The 19374-nt window shown below is 34.3% G+C and overlaps 1 protein-coding gene across 10 annotated transcripts in view; it reads left to right on the top strand.

The window, feature by feature from the left end:
- LOC311618171 (ankyrin repeat domain-containing protein 26-like) overlaps positions 1 to 19374 on the top strand; it is a 91424-nt gene that overhangs the window by 42757 nt on the left and 29293 nt on the right. For 9 of the 10 annotated variants that reach the window (XR_014794251.1, XM_084875509.1, XM_084875511.1 and 6 more), the window contains 10 exons: positions 212 to 372; positions 4222 to 4273; positions 4552 to 4693; positions 7714 to 7927; positions 9466 to 9649; positions 10259 to 10396; positions 11416 to 12372; positions 13571 to 13723; positions 16894 to 16964; positions 17297 to 17390. Coding sequence is in view for 9 of the 10 variants with exons in the window: in XM_084875509.1 (XP_084731635.1) it covers positions 212 to 372; positions 4222 to 4273; positions 4552 to 4693; positions 7714 to 7927; positions 9466 to 9649; positions 10259 to 10396; positions 11416 to 12372; positions 13571 to 13723; positions 16894 to 16964; positions 17297 to 17390 (2166 nt within the window). In the remaining variant the exon portion in view is untranslated. The remainder of the gene's footprint in view (positions 1 to 211; positions 373 to 4221; positions 4274 to 4551; positions 4694 to 7713; positions 7928 to 9465; positions 9650 to 10258; positions 10397 to 11415; positions 12373 to 13570; positions 13724 to 16893; positions 16965 to 17296; positions 17391 to 19374) is intronic. The other variant, XM_084875506.1, reaches the window with a different exon arrangement.

Here is a 19374-nt window from a genome sequence, read left to right as displayed (position 1 = left end):
TGGAAATTTTGCTTCTTTACTGAAACAGAAATAAAGCAGAATTTATAAAAATTTCAAAGACCTATAATGATAAAATTAAAATAAGCAAAAAAATATGTTTATTAATAAGTTATGGCAGTTAAACTAAGACAAATAATAAATTAATGAAAACACAAATTTTGAAAGGAATAAAGTGATAACAATTGTCCTTAATATCCAACTTTCATTAAAGGTTGAAAAAGAACAAAAGATGCACAGAAGTTATGTAATGGACGTTACAGAAAACTTATATAATGCTGACGCTGATGACAATGATGGATTGATTCAACAAAGAAAGAGTGGAAAAACTGATAACCAGCAATTTCCTACTATGGAGAATGAAGATACTGATTGGTAAGACTATAGCAATATTTAAAAGTAGGTAATTATTTCCCTATAAAACAAATCCTAATTTGAGCTAATATTCATGATCAATAAATTATGTATTTCTACTAGGGATATTCAACCTTGCCTGGTAATCAGAAAAATTCAAATTAACAATGACCTACCATTTTTCAAAGTCATAATATATATATATATATATATATATATATATATATATATGTGTGTGTGTGTGTGTGTGTGTGTGTGTGTGTGTGTGTGTATGTATATATATGTGTGTGTATGTATATATATATATATATATATATATATATATATATATATATATATAAAAACAACCATGTTTGGCAAATGAAAGAAAAAAGGCATTCTCACACACTGTTGGTAGATGAAATTGGTACATATTTCATGAAGGGAAATTTAGCAGCATGTTTCAAAATTTCAAATGTGTCATCCCTTTATCCCAACAGCTTCACTTCTAGAACTAGATTCTACAGGAAAACATGTCTTATATAAACATACACACACATTCTAAGGACATTTTTTATATATTATAGGCCCCGTGCATGAAATTCATGCATGGGAGGGTGTCCCTCAACCCATGCTGCACCCTCTCCAATCTGGGACCCCTCGGGGGCAGTCCCTCTCACAATCCAGGACTGCTGGCTCCCAACCTCTCACCTGCCTGCCTCCATGATTGCCCCTAACCACTTCTGCCTGCCAGCCTGGTCACCCCCTAACCACTCCCCTGCCAGTCTGATTGATGCCTAACTGCTCCCCTGCCAGCCTGTTTGCCCTAACTGCCCTCCCCTGCAGGCCTGCTCACCCCTAACTGCCCCTGCCTACAGGCCTCGTTTCCCCCCCCCCCTCCCCCAAACTGCTCTCCCCTGCAGGCCTGGGTCCCTCCCAATTACCCTTTCCTGCAGGCCTGGTTACCCCCAACTTCCCTCCTCTGCCGGCTTGGTCACCCCTAACTGCCCTCCCCTGCTGGCCTGATCACCCATAACTGCCCTCCCTTGCAGCCCTGGTCCCTCCCAACTGCCCTCCTCTACTGGCCATCTTGTGGTTGCCTTATTGTGTCCACATGGGGGCAGGATCTTTGACAATATGGGTGCAGCCATCTTGCGTGTTGGAGTGATGGTCAATCTGCACATTACTCTTTTGTTAGATAGGATAGAGGCCGGATGCATGGGTGGGGGCTGACTGGTTTGCCCTGAAGGGTGTCCCGGATCAGGGTGGTGGTTCCCTTGGGACGTGGGGTGGCCTGGGTGAGGGGCCTATGGTGATTTGCATGCTGGCCACGCCCCCTAGCCACCCAAGTGGAGACCCTGGTATCTGGAGTTTATATATTCTACAATTGAAACTTTGTAGCCTGTAGTGGAGCCAAGCCTTCTGCTTGCTCTGTGGTGGCAGCCATTTCTGTTGGGATTTATTTATCTTCTATAATTGAAACTTTGTAGCTTTGAGTGGAGGCCTAGAGAGAATAGAAGAGAGAGGGAAAGACAGAGAAACATCAATGTGAGAGAAACACATTGATTGGTTGCCTCCTGCACAAACCTGACGAGGGCCGAGGTCAGGGAAGAGCCTGCAACCAAGGTTTGTGCCCTTGATAGGAATTGAACCCAGGGCCCTTCAGTCCATAGGCCAATGCTCTATCCACTGAGCTAAACTGGCTAGGTCAAAAAATTGCTTTTTATATAAGACTAGAGACCCGGTGCATAAAATTTGAGCATGGGTAGGAGGGTTCCCTCAGCTCATCTAGGACCCCTCTGGGGATGTCCCAGGCATCAGGCCTAAACTGGCGGTCGGACATCCTTTTCACAATCCTGAATTGCTGGCTCCTAATCTCTCACCTGGCTGCCTGCCTGGTTGCCTCTAACTGCCCCCCCCCCCCCCACCAGCCTGATCGTCCCTCACTGCCTCTGTGTGTCAACCTGTTCATCCCTAACTGCCCTCTGCTACCAGCCAAGTAGCCCCCAATTGCCCCCTCCCTGCTGGCCTGGTCATTCCTAAAGGCCCCTCTAACACCAGCCTGGTCACCCCTAACTGCCTCCTCCCACCAGCCTGATTGCCTCTTACTGCCCCTCCTGCCAGCCTGGTTGTCCCAAATGCCCCCCTCTGCCAACCTTTACTAGTAACAATCTATCACTTTGGGATTATAAAGTTCTAAAATATAAAAACCATGCTTTCTATAACTATCATTAACACATACTATGTTCTCAATAAGTGTATGTCCAATACATATATAAATTGTTGATTGGATGAATGAATGCCTGATGGTGAATTTGTTTGACCAGCTGGTGTGGCTCAGTGGTTGAACATTGACCCATGAACCAAGAGGTTACTGGTTTAATTCCAGGTCAGACCATATACCTTGGTTGTGGGTTCAATCTTAAGTAGGGGGTATGCAGAAGGCAGTCAATGGATGATATTTCTCTCTCTCTATTCCTCTCTCTTCCTCTCTCTCTCAAAATCAATTTTTAAAAAATCTTTAATTTATTGAAAAGCTATCTTCAATATTGCTCAGATATAAATTCCTTTTTATTTAAAAATATGTATAATATTTAGAAATTATTTATAATTGTAGCTATTAATTGAATAATTATAATTGTAGCTAGTATTAATTGAATAATAATATAAACTCATTTGCCATCATAGTACCCTATTTTTCCTTATATAAAGTGATATATTTTCCTAAAATTGTTACACTGAAAATTGAGGGGCATCTTATACACAGAAGTCAGGCAAGGAGAGCGCCATCCGGTGCGTAGCTGCCCATACCTTGTCAAATAGGCTTCCTCCTGTTTGCAATCACAAGCCTTATCATTACTGACATTAGCTGATGCCCTAATTGAGGTAGAGGTGAAGAGGGTGCAGATGCAATAGGGATCAGAGGGTTTTGGGCCCATAAAGATGTAAAAAAAAATAAAAAGATAAATACTGGTAAGCGATTGTTTTACTCTGCAAAATTCAAGCAGAATGTAATCAGCTATGCAAGAGAGTATGGAATTAGAAATTCAGAAATACAATTTGGACCTCCTTCCACTGTGTGTATGATCAGACATTGGAAAAAACAGGAAGAACAACTCCTTAAGATGCCAAAAAAAGAAGAAGGCCTTAAGAGGAAAATCAGCAAAATGTTTAAAATATTGATTTTTTAATTTTGGATTAGAAAAGTGGGGTGCATTTTATACAAGGGGACATCTTATATATGGAAAAATATAGTACTTAAGCACACTTAAAAATAAGTATCACTTTCAAAGCATATTGTGAAGCACATGTTTTTAACCCAGATTTTGTGGGTTTGAATTCTGGTTCTATTATTGACTATATTTGTAGACTCTGGCAAGTTACTTAGCCTTTCTGTGCCTCAATTTCTTCCTCTGTAAAATATCTAACATATTGCTTACCTCCCATAGTTTTTTTGAGGATTGAAATGTTCATAAGACATGTAAAATGCTCATAGTAATGCATAAGTCCTCAAGAAGCTGATATCATGACTAGTATAAAAGGGTTTCCTTCACATAAGAACTTAAGTTATACTTTCCAAATAGGTCTCAGGACCAGTAAAAACTTGTTCTTATTGAACATGACAATAAAAACCATGGTATATTATTAATAAACATTATGTTTTTCCTTTTGCTCTGATTTTCATCTTGATCTAATTTTAATACATTGTGTTAATATTATTAATATATCTACTTTGTCCCTTAATGTTATTCTTTTTATTTATTGTTTAATCCCCCTTATATAAATTAATTACAAATTCAAAGATTTTATATATAAGAAATAATAGGTTAGCTATTCCTTGTATTTTAAGTATTTAATATTTGTCTGAAAAGAAATGTTTATTTTTTTTAGGTCAGCAAAGCAAACATCTAGTGAAGAGGAAATATATAGTGAAAAGAACAAGGTATTTTAAAAATGAAATTATCAAAAATATTATTGATATCTGTAGTAAAAATGCATTATAAAAATATAATGAAAAATAGAAAATCTTCTTTGTTGTAGACATTTATTTTAAAAGTAATTTAAAAATACTAGTTATTGATAAAGGTACGTATTTGATAACAATCAGTTCTTTTAAGATTACCTATGTGTTGGCTTTTATAAAGAGGTGGATATTTATCCATACAGTATGCACTTAGTATATTTTATCAACATTTTGAAAAGAGTTTTATTTATTTGTAGATTAAAGAGAAAATTGATTCCGTGGATGACCACAATGACTTATCTCAGTCATCTGAAACAATTTCAGAACATTACGAGTTGCCTTACTCCAATTATAAGAATTCCATGTTGCTAATTGAACAACTTAGCATGGATTGTAAAGGTAACATCATTGTATAAATGTAACACCTTTTTCTGTATAATGTAGAAATATATGCACAACTTGTCTAGTTCTGCACCACAGAGGATATATTGTTGAGGTATTTATCTGGGAAATATGTCATTTATATGTGGAATCTAATGAACAAAATAGAACCAGAAGTATGGACACATCAAACAGACTGACATCGGTTAGGGTAGGTCAGGTGGGGGAGATTGGATGAAAGAAAGTAAAGAAATTAGCCAAAGAACATACATGCATAGCCCATGCACACAAACAGTGGCCACAGGGAAGGGGTATGGAGGCTAGGTGGAGGGCAGTACCATGGTGGATCAAATTGGGATCATCTGTAATAGTGTTAACAATAAATAATTTTTTTTAGAATCTCAGAAGATAATTGTGAATTTTTCTATTTTTCTTTGAGTTGTATCCATTTGTACTTCATTTATTTTGAAACTGTTATTAAGTGCATGATCATTTAGGATTGTTATGCTGCTTATTAATATATCATTATGCAGTGACCTTGCTAATTTCTGATATTATTTTTTGCTCTGAAATCTACTTTAATGTTAAGATAGTCACTTACCTCATCCTTCTTTTATCAGGTGTTAGTGTTATCTTATTTCTATGCTTTTAAAAAAATTGTGTCTTTATGTTTAAATTTAAAGTGCATTTCTGACAAGTATCATGTAGTTGGGTCTTGTTTTTTTATACAGTTGGACAATCTGTCTGTTAATGGAGGTTTTTAGACAGTTTTCATTTAATGTGGTTGTTAATATATAGGTTTTAATCTGTCATTCATGTCTTTGATTTTTTGGGTTATATCTTTTTCTTGTTTTTATATTTTTCTGTCTTTTATAGTCATCAAGTAATTTTTATTATTTAATAGTATTTCTTTTGGCTTATTAGCTATAACTGTTGCTATTTTAATGGTAGGTGTAGGACTGGTTTATGGTAAATGATTATAAGTTATCACATTCTACAATTAATATTATAGCATATCATCCTCTCTAATAAAAAGGGAATATGCTAATTGACCCTCATGCCATCACAAAGATGGTGGCATCCACAGCCAATAAGGAGGGAATATGCTAATAGACTGCCACGCCCTCAAATATGGCAGTGCCCACAGCCACAAGATAGCAGTACCTAGTCCTTCAGCCCCCCAGCCATCCAGGCCAGCCCAAGGTGCAGGCAAGCCTCAGATGGTGGTTACCCAGCTGCCCAGGGCTACCCAAGGCTCAGGTAACCAGGGCCGGCCTAGGAGCAGCAGAGGTATAATGGGGGCATTGTCTTCTCCTGATTGCCAGTCTCCTCCTGCCCCTGAGGGCTCCCGGACTGTGAGAGGGGGGCAGGCCAGGCTGAGGGATCTTCCTCTAGTGTAGGGGTGTCGAACTCAATCAGAGAAGGGGCCAAAATCTAAAATCCAGCCTAAATCGCAGGCCGAATGGTTTACTGAACAGTCATAAACTGACAATGTCATAAACTGACAGAGGAGTGCAGTGATGACAGCGCGGTGCGGGCCACATTGCAAGGCCTGGCGGGCTGGATTTGGCCCGCGGGCCTTGTGTTTGACACATGTGCAGTGCATGAATTTTCATACACCAAGCCTCTAATAAGTAATATAATAAAATTACAGTAATTTATTTTTATTTTTTCTCTGCTACCCAGACTTGTCCTGGATCTGTGAGATTATATTTTTCATTAAGTTTAGAAAGCTTTTGGTCATTGTTTCTTTAAATATTTTCTGTCCCTTCCTTTTGCTTCTTTATGCTACACTAGCTATTTATGGTTTCTCACAATTCACTCATGTGAAAATTACTATTCTTTTATTTCATGATTTCTAAAATGCATTTATTCCTACCCAGCTTATTTTTCATATCAGACATTATTATTTGCATCTCTATAAGTGCTCTTTGAGTTTTAGAATATAGGTTTCATGCCTCTACCTATATATATTATTTTTAGCTTGTTTTAGTATATAGTTGAGTTACTTAAAAAGTTTGATCCTTTTTGGTCTTGCTCTTATGATTTGTTAGGTGAAATCAGAGCAATGCTTGGCTAAGCACTAATTATTCCCCACTACTAAGGAGAGACCTTCCTGCCTACTCTATGCTTGTCCTGTGAGTTGTGAGTTTTTCAGCCTGGCTAATGGGAATAGACACTATTCCTGGTGCTGAGTGAGCTCTAGGCACTGTTTCCTCTACTCTTCACATGTTTGTTTTCCCCAGTCTCAAGTGATTTCCTCACAAGTCTGCACTATGCATTATGCAGCTGAGTACCCTCTGCAGATGTCAAGGGTTTTTCTGTTCTATTCACTCCTCCCCAGGGTCCAGACCTGTCATCTCCTTTGTTTTACCACACCCTCAGCTTCGTCATCTAAGTCAAGGAGTCTGGTGGACTCTACCTCAGTTCCTTCTCCCTGCGTTGTGGCCTGGAAATTCTCTCAAGGCAGTGAGCTGGGACATTCATTAGGCTCACTTCATTTGTTTCAGGAATCATTGCCTTCATTACTTGAAGTCCATTGTCTTGAAAATAAGTTTTTGATGTGTTTTATTTGCTTTGTTTTGGCTTGTTTCAGGTAGGAAGGTAAATCACTACCTGTTGCTCCATCTTGCTAGAAGCAGATTGCATAGAGCTTTTGCAGGTGCTGTAGAGTGTCTAGAATGCTCTCCTTCCTCCTTTGTCTGATTGCTTCCTGCTCATCCTGCCTTTGTCAGTGTAGCCATCCCCTCGTGGGGAAATCTTCCCTGGGCCCAGTCTAGATCAAGTTCTGTTATGTGACCATAGAACTCTGTTTTCTATGCATATATCTGATTTATGATAATCATTTTATTTGTCTTTCTCCACTGCTAGACTTTAAGCTAAATAAGAGCCAGGGATTTTGTCTGTTTTATCTGCAGAGCTTGTCTTCCACATTATAGGTACCCTTCAATGTATGAATGAATGTGAATATGCACAGTTCTTTATATACAAAACTAATTCACATATTTTTCTATATTTTTGTTTTCTTTCTTATGCAGATTCTATTAGCTTATTGAAAATCCAGGATGCAATTCTTTCATATGAAAGATTAATAGAACTTAGAAAAAATCACTGTGAACTGCTTACTGGGAAAATTAAAAAAATGGAAAAGAGGATTAGTGAACTACAGAAGGAGCTATCAGAAACAAAAGAAATGAAATCACAATTAGAGCATCAAAAAGTGGAATGGGAACAAGAACTCTGCAATTTGAGGTATTGAATAATTTGGTTTTAAAGAAATATTTGAATATTTACTTTTATTCTACATATATGTAGGAAAAGTTTTGTAACTGCCTTCTTAACTTCTAAGATTTTATAGGCAAGAATAGTTCTTTAGTAGTATGGAGTATGACATTTTTGTAAATAATATAGCAATATTTAATAGTGCATACTTCTAGTAATAAGTTCATGTATATTTTTATATATCATTTGAATGACCATATAAAAGTTCACCAAATGGAAACTTCATTATTTATTTAATAAATTAAACATTGGTTGTTTTTCATTATTGTGTATTATAATTAATGCTTCCAGGAGTGTCTCATATATGTTTATTTCTACATTTTTTATTATATACTCTGAATAAATTACTTAATAGAGTATTATTATTTGGTTACATATAAGAACTTTTAAAAAGGATTTTTATTCATATTAAAAATTGTTATCAAGGTAGTTCATACCAACAGAGTTATTAAATGACCATTTTTATCAAGACAGAAAATTAAAAAAAAACTAATGCAGTTTTAGTTTTAATATATGCATGAAATGAAAAGTAAAATAGAAAATGATGACTGATTAGTTTATTCAGCATCTTATACATAAAGTTAATTAAAAGGTCCATACCGAAAGGTCCATACTCTTTATTGTTGACTTAATATGAATTCTATTTTGTCCTAATAAGGATTTTAAAATGAACTATAAAGTAAACAATGACTGACAAGAGAAGGTGTGGCTCAGTTAATTGGAGCATTGTCCCATACACCTAAAGGTTGTGGGTTCAATTCCTGGTCAAGGCACATACCTAGGTTGTGGGTTTGATCCCTGGTCAGGGCAACCAATCAATGTTCTTTTTCACAATGATGTTTCTCTCTCTCTCTCTCTCCCTCCATCCCTCCCTCCCTTTCTCCCTCCTCTTTTTCAAATCAGTAAGTATATCCTTGATGAAGAAGAAAGTCTTCCAAAAAAAAGAAACAAAAAGTATAGAGTAACAGATAAAGACTCCCTAGACTAGTCTTAGAGGACAGTAGTCAGTGGATATGTCTTCTGTAAAAGACATTTGCAGATGCTGACTTTCACTGTAAATCATTTTAGGGGTACATATATATTTTGTCAAGCTGAAATTTTATTTTTAGTGAATTTATAAACTTGTTTGTAAACAACTGCTCTTTCTAGTTAGTAACTAAGTTATTTTTCCTAATAGAAGAGTAATTATGAATGTGGAAATAGGATAATTTCAACTTTACCTTCACTGAATAATTTCAAATTTTCTTTCCTATATTATTTACCAGAGTTACTATTGACTGAACCTTACTAAGTAGAAGTATGTTTTCTCATAGCTGCCTTTCAGGCATATATAACTTTTGGAAGAGATTTAAGTGAGAAATAAAATTATGAGACCTGGGCAAGGAAAAAAATGCAAGAACATAGGAATTTAATTAGGATCATAAACCAACATATGTACAACCATATTATAAAATGAACATTTTATTTTCTAATAAAATTAATTTTAAGATAAGTGTATTTAACTGCAGATTTACCTTAAAAGAAGAAAAAGAGAAGAGAAGAAATTCTGATTTGTTGTATGACAAAATTAGGGAGCAGTTAAGAAATAAAGAAGAGCAATATATTAAAGAAGTTGAAGTGAACCAACAACTTGAAACAACTCTTAGAACACTTGAGATGGAATTGAAAATTGTAAGAAAGAATTTAAATCAGGTGAATTTATCTTTAGTAAAATTTCTTATTTCTTATAGTATTTCATCAATATTTATAATATCCCTTTGGTTTTATTTATATTATTTAAGTTTAAAACAATTCAAAAATGTTTTCTCACTCAAAATATGAACTATAACACATAATTAAAACTATCAATTTATTGCCACTCTTGACATCTAACAAATGCTATGTTTATCCTTTCTAAATGAAGAAATGGAAGGTAGATTGAGTTTAACCATTAACATAAATATTAATTTTGGCTTTTTAAATGTTTAACATGCAGATTAAGTTCCCTTGAGACTGTGATAAAAGTCAAATGTTTCATAAAGACATTTCATAGTACTGGTGGGTTTTTTTTTTTTTTTTTTTTTTTTTTTTTTTTTTTGTGTGTGTGTGTGTGTGTGTGTGTGTGTGTTGTTGTTTTTTTGTTTTTCTCTCTTTAACAAGTTAGCTGTGATTTAAGTGAAGATTTGAGATTTTTTTCATGGAAGTTAAGATCCTTGTGTTTAAAAAGGTTATCTTCTTTTAAGTTTTTTAAAGGTTCTGCTCTTCAGCTTATAACTTCTTAATGGTAGTTAAGTGCAAAAAACTAATGAAATGTGTCTCTAGGTTGTAGAAGAGCGAAATGACATTCAGAGGCAACTATCTCGAGAACAGAATGCCAGAATATTACAAGATGGAATTCTGACCAATCACCTATGCAAAGAAAAGGAGATAGAAATGGCTCATAAGAAAATGAATTCTGAGGTATTTTGTTCAATAATTTTCAAATGCTCTTATTCATGAGTTTGTGTGCATATATTTAAAAAAACAATACTGTATCTAATGGAAAGTATAGAGGGTTTTTAAAGCTTATCTCTGTGTTTGTGCACAATACACAAAATCCTAAATTTGCTTGTTTTTTTAACTTCTCCATTCAAGATTGTCTATAAATGAATGAGTTCAGTGATAGATGTACAAGTGCTTAGGACAATGCCTAGATGATCAGTTATTATGTAATTCTTATAACTGACTATGAAAATATTAGAAAAGAAGTATATCTATGGGATATTCTCAGGAAAAAAAGAATTATAGAAAATTTAATCTGTCCTAATAAATGCAGGGTTAATATTCTTATTGTGGGATAGCTGTATATTCAGTGTATAGTCAATTTCATTTTTATTTTATTTTAAAGATTTCCACCTGCTAATATAAATCCTATGAATCTTTTCTTTCTGTTTCTTGTTTGTTTAAGTTTTTAAAATAGGTTTTAGAGAGAGAATAAGGAAGAAAGAGAGAGAGAGAGAAACATAAATGTGAAGAGAAACATCGATTGGTTGTTTCCTGGACAAGGCCTGACTGGAGATCAAACCTGAGACCCTTTGGTCCATGGTATGATGCTCCAACCAACTGAGCCACACTGCCAGGGCTGAGACCGTACACTCAATTTTTAAATGTGATCAGATTTACTAATCTTTCATTTTATGCCTTCTGCATTTGTGATAATTCAGAGAAAGGCCTTTCTAATTTTGAGACTCTTAAAAATTCTCTTATGATTCCTTTTTCACTTTCATGGATTCATCATTTTATATTAAGTTTTAATATAAGGACTTTAGAGAATTGTATAAATTTGAAGGTTTGGATCCAACTCCATTTTTTTCTAGTGGGATATCTTTTATTGCCACCTTTTTTATTATATAAACATATAGATTATCCTTTAATTTCAGAAGATATCATGATATGTCATTTCAATGAGTGTTAGTTAAAGTCTTCTTTGTTTTACTTAGGTTTCCAATAGTTATGAAAAAGAAAAAACTTTGTTGCATGAAAATCACATGTTTCAGGATGAAATTACCAAGCTAAGACTGGAAATAGACACGGTAAAAAATCAAAACCAGGAAATGGAAAAGAAATATTTTGAGGACATTGCAATTGTCAATGAAAAGAATGACCATCTTCAAAAGACAATAAAACTGAATGAGGAAACATTAACAAAAACAATATTTCAACATAATGAACAGCTTGATGTTCTGACAGCTGAGAATAAAATGCTAAACTCTAAACTGGAGAATGAAAAACAAAACAGAGAAAGACTGGAAGCAGAAGTTGAATCATACCGGTCTAGACTGGCTACTGCTATACAGGATTATGAGCACTGTCAGACATCTAAAAGAGACCTACAATTTGCTTTCCAGCGAGAAAGAGATGAATGGTTTTGTTTACGGGACAAAATGAATTTTGATATATCTAACCTAAAAGATAGCAATGAAGTTCTTTCTCAACAACTTTCTAAAGCAGAAAGTAAATTCAATAGCCTAGAAATTGAGCTTCATCACACAAGAGATGCTCTCAGAGAAAGAACATTGGTTTTAGAAGGTGTACAAAGAGACCTAAGCCAAACACAGAGTCAAAAGAAGGAAATTGAACACATGTATCAAAAGGAACAAGGTAAAGTGAATAAATATGTTGGAAAGCAGGGATCCTTAGAGGAGAGGTTATCTCACCTACAGAGTGAAAATATGTTGCTTCGACAGCAACTGGATGATGCTCACAACAAAGCTGACAGTAAAGAAAAGACAGTCATTAATATCCAAGATCAGTTTCAGGATATCATAAAAATATTTCAAGCTGAAAGTGAAAAGCAAGGTCTTCTGCTGAATGAAAGAAATAAGGAGTTAATCAATGAATGTAACCATTTAAAAGAAAGAATGTGTCAGTATGAAAATGATAAAGTGGAAAGAGAAGTAAGTATCCTGAAAGATAAACATTTTTCAAATTTCCTAAAAAAAAAAAATTCAAAGTAATATTTGATGATGGCTAATTGTTGAATCTAGCTGAATATTAAAAATGTTATAAATATTAAAAATTTCCCAGATGAACTGAAGTGTAGATGTTGTATCTCATAGTATCTTTCCTTCAGTGGCTTCTTATACATTTTAGTAGTTATAATGTTATTTATATTCATGTCAATTTGAATGAAATTTAGTAGTGTTTTAGTCTCAAGTAATATATTCTTATGACCTCTCAATTCTTTAGAAGCATCTACTTAATTAAATCATATTTTGGGTCGAGTATGATGAGTTTTAGCAAAACTATACTTGAATCAATCTTTCCACTACTATTTGCAATTTTCTTTGAATATTTTTATAAGTAATTTACTCATATTTCTCATTTCAAGGCCAAATTACTATTGTTTGGAGATAAGTTTCTCCAAAGAGAAAAATGCAGCTTTCTGTGATTCATTGATTTGGCATTGCTTCTCTATTCAGACTAGTGAGGGGTGGCAGGACTTATGTGTAGCAGGGAGGGAGGCCAAGGCCATTGGAATGGCTTCACTTTTCTTCTAAGATAGGAAACGAGAAGAATTTGAGCAGGAGATTGAACATGCAAAAACTCTAAAGTTACTTGAATACTTGAAGCCTCTGATAAAAGAAAAAAGAGAATGTTCTGCAATATTGAATTTCCTACCACTCAATTCACCTATGTACCCATTTTTCTTTCAGACATCAGTAGATTGTAAAGCTTTGAGATACATGAGGGGGGAATTAAGAGGGGAGTTGAATCAATTGTCTAAGTAACCTAATATTGATTAGGCAAGAGGATTACATTTTCTTTGTCTTTAATCTGATTGAGCAAATAGGAATGTGTCCATATGAGAAAAAGAAGGCAAATGGATGTATTGTAGGTGGTGATATTTTTTCAGTTATACATTAAACTAATAATATATGATTCTAACAAAGTACAAACAGAATTGGGCAAAGGTAGGTTTATAGTTATTCAGACAGAGAATAAAACAATAATTAATAAAATAACAAGAATAAACTCTGTGTTTCAGGTATTCACAACCAAATCTTCTTTTGCTTCATCCTGTATGTGAAGTTATTTATTATTAACATAACTTAATAATAACGTAATTTATAAAATCAGACATATCTTACCTAGGCAGTTGTGAGACAACTTCAACAAGAACTGGCTGACACACTGAAAAAACAGTCTATGTCAGAGGCTTCACTGGAGGTCACATCACGTTATCGTGTGAATTTAGAAGAAGAGAAACAAGAGTTAAAGAAGGAACTAGATCAAAGCAGAAGTCAGGTATGTATGAAATTTAGCCTGTCTATAGCTGGTTGAATAATAAAGTGTTTTAGGCTGCTACTTTTCATATGCAGCTTTCTTTTGTATTTTTATTGTAATTAATTATAATTTTATTGTCTTTATAATGTGCTTATTTCTGAGACCCTGGCTTTAATTCTGCCACTTATATTTTAAATTTTTTTTCTTAATAATATTTACCCTTAGGAAAGTTGAGAAAAAAATGCATCATTCTCCATAGAAGTCAAGAGAGTTTTTTCTACTAAAAAAAATAACTTTAGTGATATCTCCATTAGCATGATGAGACAGCCAGGTGAAATCAGAGGATAATATTTAATGGGATATTGCAGAAAATTGTTTTATTTCTTATCTTCACTTTGGTGAATGGATATAGAATCTATATCACAGATTTCAGAATAACTTATATAGGAAGTTCATTATACAAAACAGTTGAAGTAGGCATAGCCTTCATTTCTCTCCCTTAGAAATATTATAAAAACATGGAACTATTTAGATCATTATAGTGTATACATCCACAACAGACAATTAAGAAAATGAAAATTAGATCCACCATTGGATTAAAAAACACACTTGTATTTATATAATCCATATATCATATAATTTGCTCATTTAAATTGTACATTTCAACATTTTTGACATATTTAGAGAGTCGTCTACATATCACCTCAGTCAATTATAGAATATTTGTATTATTCCAAAATAACAAACTCCAAACAGTTTAGCTGTCACTACCAGCTTTTCATCTCACCCTGCGCCAGGCAACCACCAGTCTACTTTCTGTCTCTCTAGATTTGCCTATTCTGTGTATCTCATATATGTGCAATTTCACAAATTGCAGCCCTTTGTGGCTGGCTTCTTTTATTTACTGTCACATTTTAAAGGTTCATCCATGTTATGTCACATCACTATTTTATGTATTTCTTTTTTTCTCAGAATGATACCTCATTGTGTGGCTCAACCACTTATCCATTCATCAGTTGATGGAACTTTGTATTATTCTCACTTTTTAGCTGTTAATAATTCTACTGTGTACAATAGGGTACAAGTTATTATGTGAGCATGTTTTTCTTTTGGATTTTCTCCTCTGAGAGAACTGGGCTGATTTCAACATCTCTTGGCCTTTACTCATGTTATCCACTCTGTCTTTTCAGTTTCTATTCTTCTTGCTTAATCCTGCATGTATTCATACCTGGCTCCCAATCTCTCCTTCTCCATGAAGCCTGCTCTGACTGTTCAAACACTCACTGACCTCATTCTTTTCAACACTTGTCATCTTGTCTGTCCAGAACAATTTGGCCCTCAGTTTTACCTTTTTAAAAATTATTTTCATGAAAGATAATCTTGTCTTTCTAAGTATAAGTTTGTCTTTGGGGCATATTATTAGATATGATGATGCCTATCCTTGTGTAACTTGAAAATATTTTAGCTTAACTATTGTTAGGATAAAATTAAATACTTTTTAAAAAATACATTTTATTGACTTTTTAAAGAGAGGAAGAGAGAGGGATAGAGAGTTAGAAACATTGATGAGAGAGAATTACCCATCAGCCGCCTCCTGCACACCCCCCCACTGGGGATGTGCCTGCAACCAAGGTACATGCCCTTGACCGGAATCGAACCTGGGACCTTCCAGTCTGCAGACCGATGCTCTATCCACTGAGCCAAACCGGTTTCGGCTAAAATTAAATACTTTATACTACACCATACTTTCTTCTTGTAGATGTTGACATAATTAATCATTTATTTTTAATGTATTTTAAGCAATTAAATATAAGTATAATAGAAAATTATTTAATCAGAAGCTCATCATTTTTACCCTCATTGTAAGAAAAAATATATATATAAACCAGCCTTCCTTGACTATACAGCCAGATTTACAGATTTATAGCAGTTTGCAAACTCTGGAATGGCTTTTCTGGTATGCTATACCATATTATCTTAATGTACTCATCAGAGTACTTACTAAAGCAGCCCAACATAAACAGTTCCTGGAAATGAATGGATTTGAGAACTTGGTTTTAGCAATAAAAAACACACCTTATTTATATAATTATCTCCATGTTAGCGGTTTCTCCTGTAAGTCATGTACTCAGTCCAGGAGGTACTGTGTGCATTGTAGCTTGAGATGATTGCCCACTGATAAGTGCAGAGAAGAAGTATGTTATAAATCATTATAAGCAGAAAAGTACTGTTGGCTAGTAGAATTGGTGAAAACTCTTTGAAGTACTGGGCCTCCTGCTCCCCATTGGCTGCCACAATCAAAGTTATAAAGAATGATTTCAGAGTAACTTTTACAAGAGATCACTTCCATTGGCATACTACTTGCCTAATTATAAAATTTTATTAGAACATAAAATATAGCAACAATAATAATAATGCTAATTACAGATCCACATTATCCACAAAACACAACTAGAAAAATGGCCTAATTGGCAAATCATCTACTTAGCATATGCCATGGGCCACATATTCTTCCAAGTATTTTACGTATGTTCTAAGTTTAATCTTTCCAATATCCTAGTAAGGTAAATGCCATTATTATCTTTATTTTACAGATGAAGAAACTGACACAGGAAACTTAAGTAATTTGCTCAAGTTCACATAGCTAATAACTGGGGGACTTGGGATGCAAACACAGGCATTCTGGCTCCTGTTTAGAATCTGCCTCTCAAGCTATTTCATGAAGCTTCTAGGTATCAATGAAAGCAGCATGTTAAGTCTCATAAGCACTGGAATAGCCGTGGCCTTTCACAGTTGTGAATATTTAAAATTATAGTTGATGTGGTACTTGGAATACAAAATATAAACGTTTATCATAGGGTAATTTTCTAATTTAACCCATTTGACCAATTTATAAATTTGTATATTTATTTGATACATATAATTTTAAAACCTGACTGTTTTTGTTTTAGTACTAGAGGAGAGGTTGTGAACTTTTCTGGAAAGGGCAAGGTAGTAAATATTTTAGTCTTTGTGGGTCATGAGGTCTCTGTTGTCACAACTCAGCATCACTGTTTGGCACAAAGTAGCCATAAAAAATGCACATGAAAGAGTGTGACTGTGTTGCAATAAAATTTTAATTACAAAAACTGGTAGATTTGTACTACACTATCAGTAGTTAAAAGTACTTTTTTATTTTTTTTTTATTTTAGTTGCAAGAAGCACAAGATCGATGTACTGCGGCCGTAAGAAGTGCTGAGGAGACGCAAGATCACATGCAAAAGTATAATTTAAAACAGCACAGAAAATATTTATAAAGCAGATGAGCAGTATCATATGAGAATTAGATCAATTATTGTAGGAAAAACATCTGTGTTAAGCTGGATAAATATTTCAGCTTTGAGCTATTTTGAAATGCATAGTTTGTGTACATTACCTCTAAATTTTGCACATTATCCACAAAACACAACTAGAAAAATGGCCTAATTGCCAAATCATCTACTTATCAAATTTTAACATTTTATGTAATTGCACCTTCAGAAGTCTTTTTCAGAAGTTATTTGGTATTTTTTATAACTATGTGTGAGAATAACTATTGTAAAATATACATTTTAGGCTTGAAATTGAAAATGCCAAGTTAAAAGTTACAATAAAAAAGCAAGAACACAAAATTGAACAGCTTCAGACAAGCCTGTCAGGAAACAATTCGGTAAGTCAATCTCTTAATTTCCACATACTAAAAATGAATTTTTATTTCTCTAGTAGTAGTATATAAGATATTTTGGACATCATGGAAGTCTCACTGATTAAAGTATTTATTGTATTCATATGGTAATACTTGCTTCTAGTAATGTAATTCCTCTTTATAGAGGAAATTTACTGAGTTCATAAAATTAATGGTTTTTATAGTAAGATTTTAATAAAACGATTGTGATAGTCTAGAAGCAATATTTGATATATATCACATTTTCTTTATCTATTCATTTGTCCAACATGGGTTTTTCCAGTTTCTGGCTATTGTTAATAATACTGATATAGACATTACAAATATTTATTTGAGTCCAGAAATTTGAATAATGATTTAACCTACAATTCTGAATTTTTCTTGTAATATAAGCCCTGCGGTGAGGTTTTGTAAATGAATTACTTTTAATGTTGTAATTTGTTCTCTTCATCAAGAATGAATATTAGGTCATTATGCAAATGCTTTTTGAAAGGAGTATATTTTTTCCCTTTGCTGGATTTTTCCAGTTTTTAAAAAAATATATATTTTTATTGATTTCAGAGAGGAAGGGAGAGGGAGAGAGCAATAGAAACATCAATAATGAGAGAGAATCATTGATTGGCTGTTTCATGCATGCCCCACACTGAGGATCAAGCTTGCAACCCGGGCATGTGCCTTGGACTGCGATCTCATGGTTCACAGGTAGACACTCAACCACTGAGCCACACTAGCTGGGCCCTTTGCTGGATTTTAAAAAAGAAAAGAGATGCCAATGAAAAGTAGGAAAGGCTGCTCAATCAGGGCCATACATAGCAACATATTACTTCTAGCACTGCAAATTTGCAGATTATTTATTTTCTATTCACTTGTGCTAATCAGCCTTTCAGAGATTTAACAATCCAATCTCAGAAAAGATGGGTGTATAATCCAGTACTTTAATTTTTTAATGAATGGTGAAAACTACATAACTCACTACCCAGCACAACAGGTTTCTTCTGCCATTCATACTTTCATCTGTAGGAGAGCCTACCTATAATTTAAGATCAGAAGATTGTACTGTGAACCCGAAGTCGGAGCAGCCAAGTAGATGCACCTACCAGCTAGTTTCTTTCAGTCTCAATAGCTAGGTTCATGCAGTTTCATTATACAAGATATACCTATCAGGGGAACTAGAACATTGTGTTTACTGGTCCTTCTAATGGCTGAAGAAACATTTAAAATTATTTTTTCTAGACTTTATGTGAATAAGTCATATTATATTAGCATACTTTTCATACAAGTGAAATGATATATTAATAAGGAGTTTTCTGTGAATTAGAGTGCCAGGAGTTATTACTTTAAAATTTCATACAAAAATCTCTTAAGGTATCAAAAATTGAAAAATTTGTAAGAATACTCAAAATTGATTAAGCTTATACAAAAATAATGAGAGATTTTTTTTGGTAGATTCCAGTTAGGTTTATGACATGGAATTATTAGCCACCTTAAGGCCTACCCTGTGAATAAAAATTAAAAAAAAAATGTTTTTTAAATATATCTTATTGATTTCTTGCAGAGGAAGAGAGAGGGATAGAGAGTTAGAAACATCAATGAGAGAGAATCATCGATCAGCTGCCTCTTGCACACCCCATACTGGGGATGTGCCAGCAACCATGGTACATACCTTTGACCAAAATCGAACCTGGGATCTTTCAGTCCGCAGGCTGACACTCTGTCCACTGAACCAAACTGGTTTTGGCAGTGAATAAAAAATTTATAGAGTCAACATTTCAACCAATTTAATCAATAGACCTAACTTTTTTAAAGGTTCTCACCTCATCTCATGAATCCCCATGCCAGAGACTACCTGGGTTAGGATATTTGACCAATACCATATTGAGGTGAAGAGTCTGAATTGGCAAGAAGATAGCTCTAGTTTTCTCAAACCTTCAAACCATATAGTTGATTATGCATGTGAAAAGAACTTCAG

Source organism: Pipistrellus hanaki (assembly GCF_964339955.1).
Source record: "Pipistrellus hanaki genome assembly, chromosome: 1".
In the NCBI taxonomy this organism is placed as follows: Eukaryota; Metazoa; Chordata; class Mammalia; order Chiroptera; family Vespertilionidae; genus Pipistrellus; species Pipistrellus hanaki.
The sequence above is the reverse complement of the archived record's forward strand: the minus strand, read 5'-3'. Positions and strand labels throughout refer to the sequence as shown.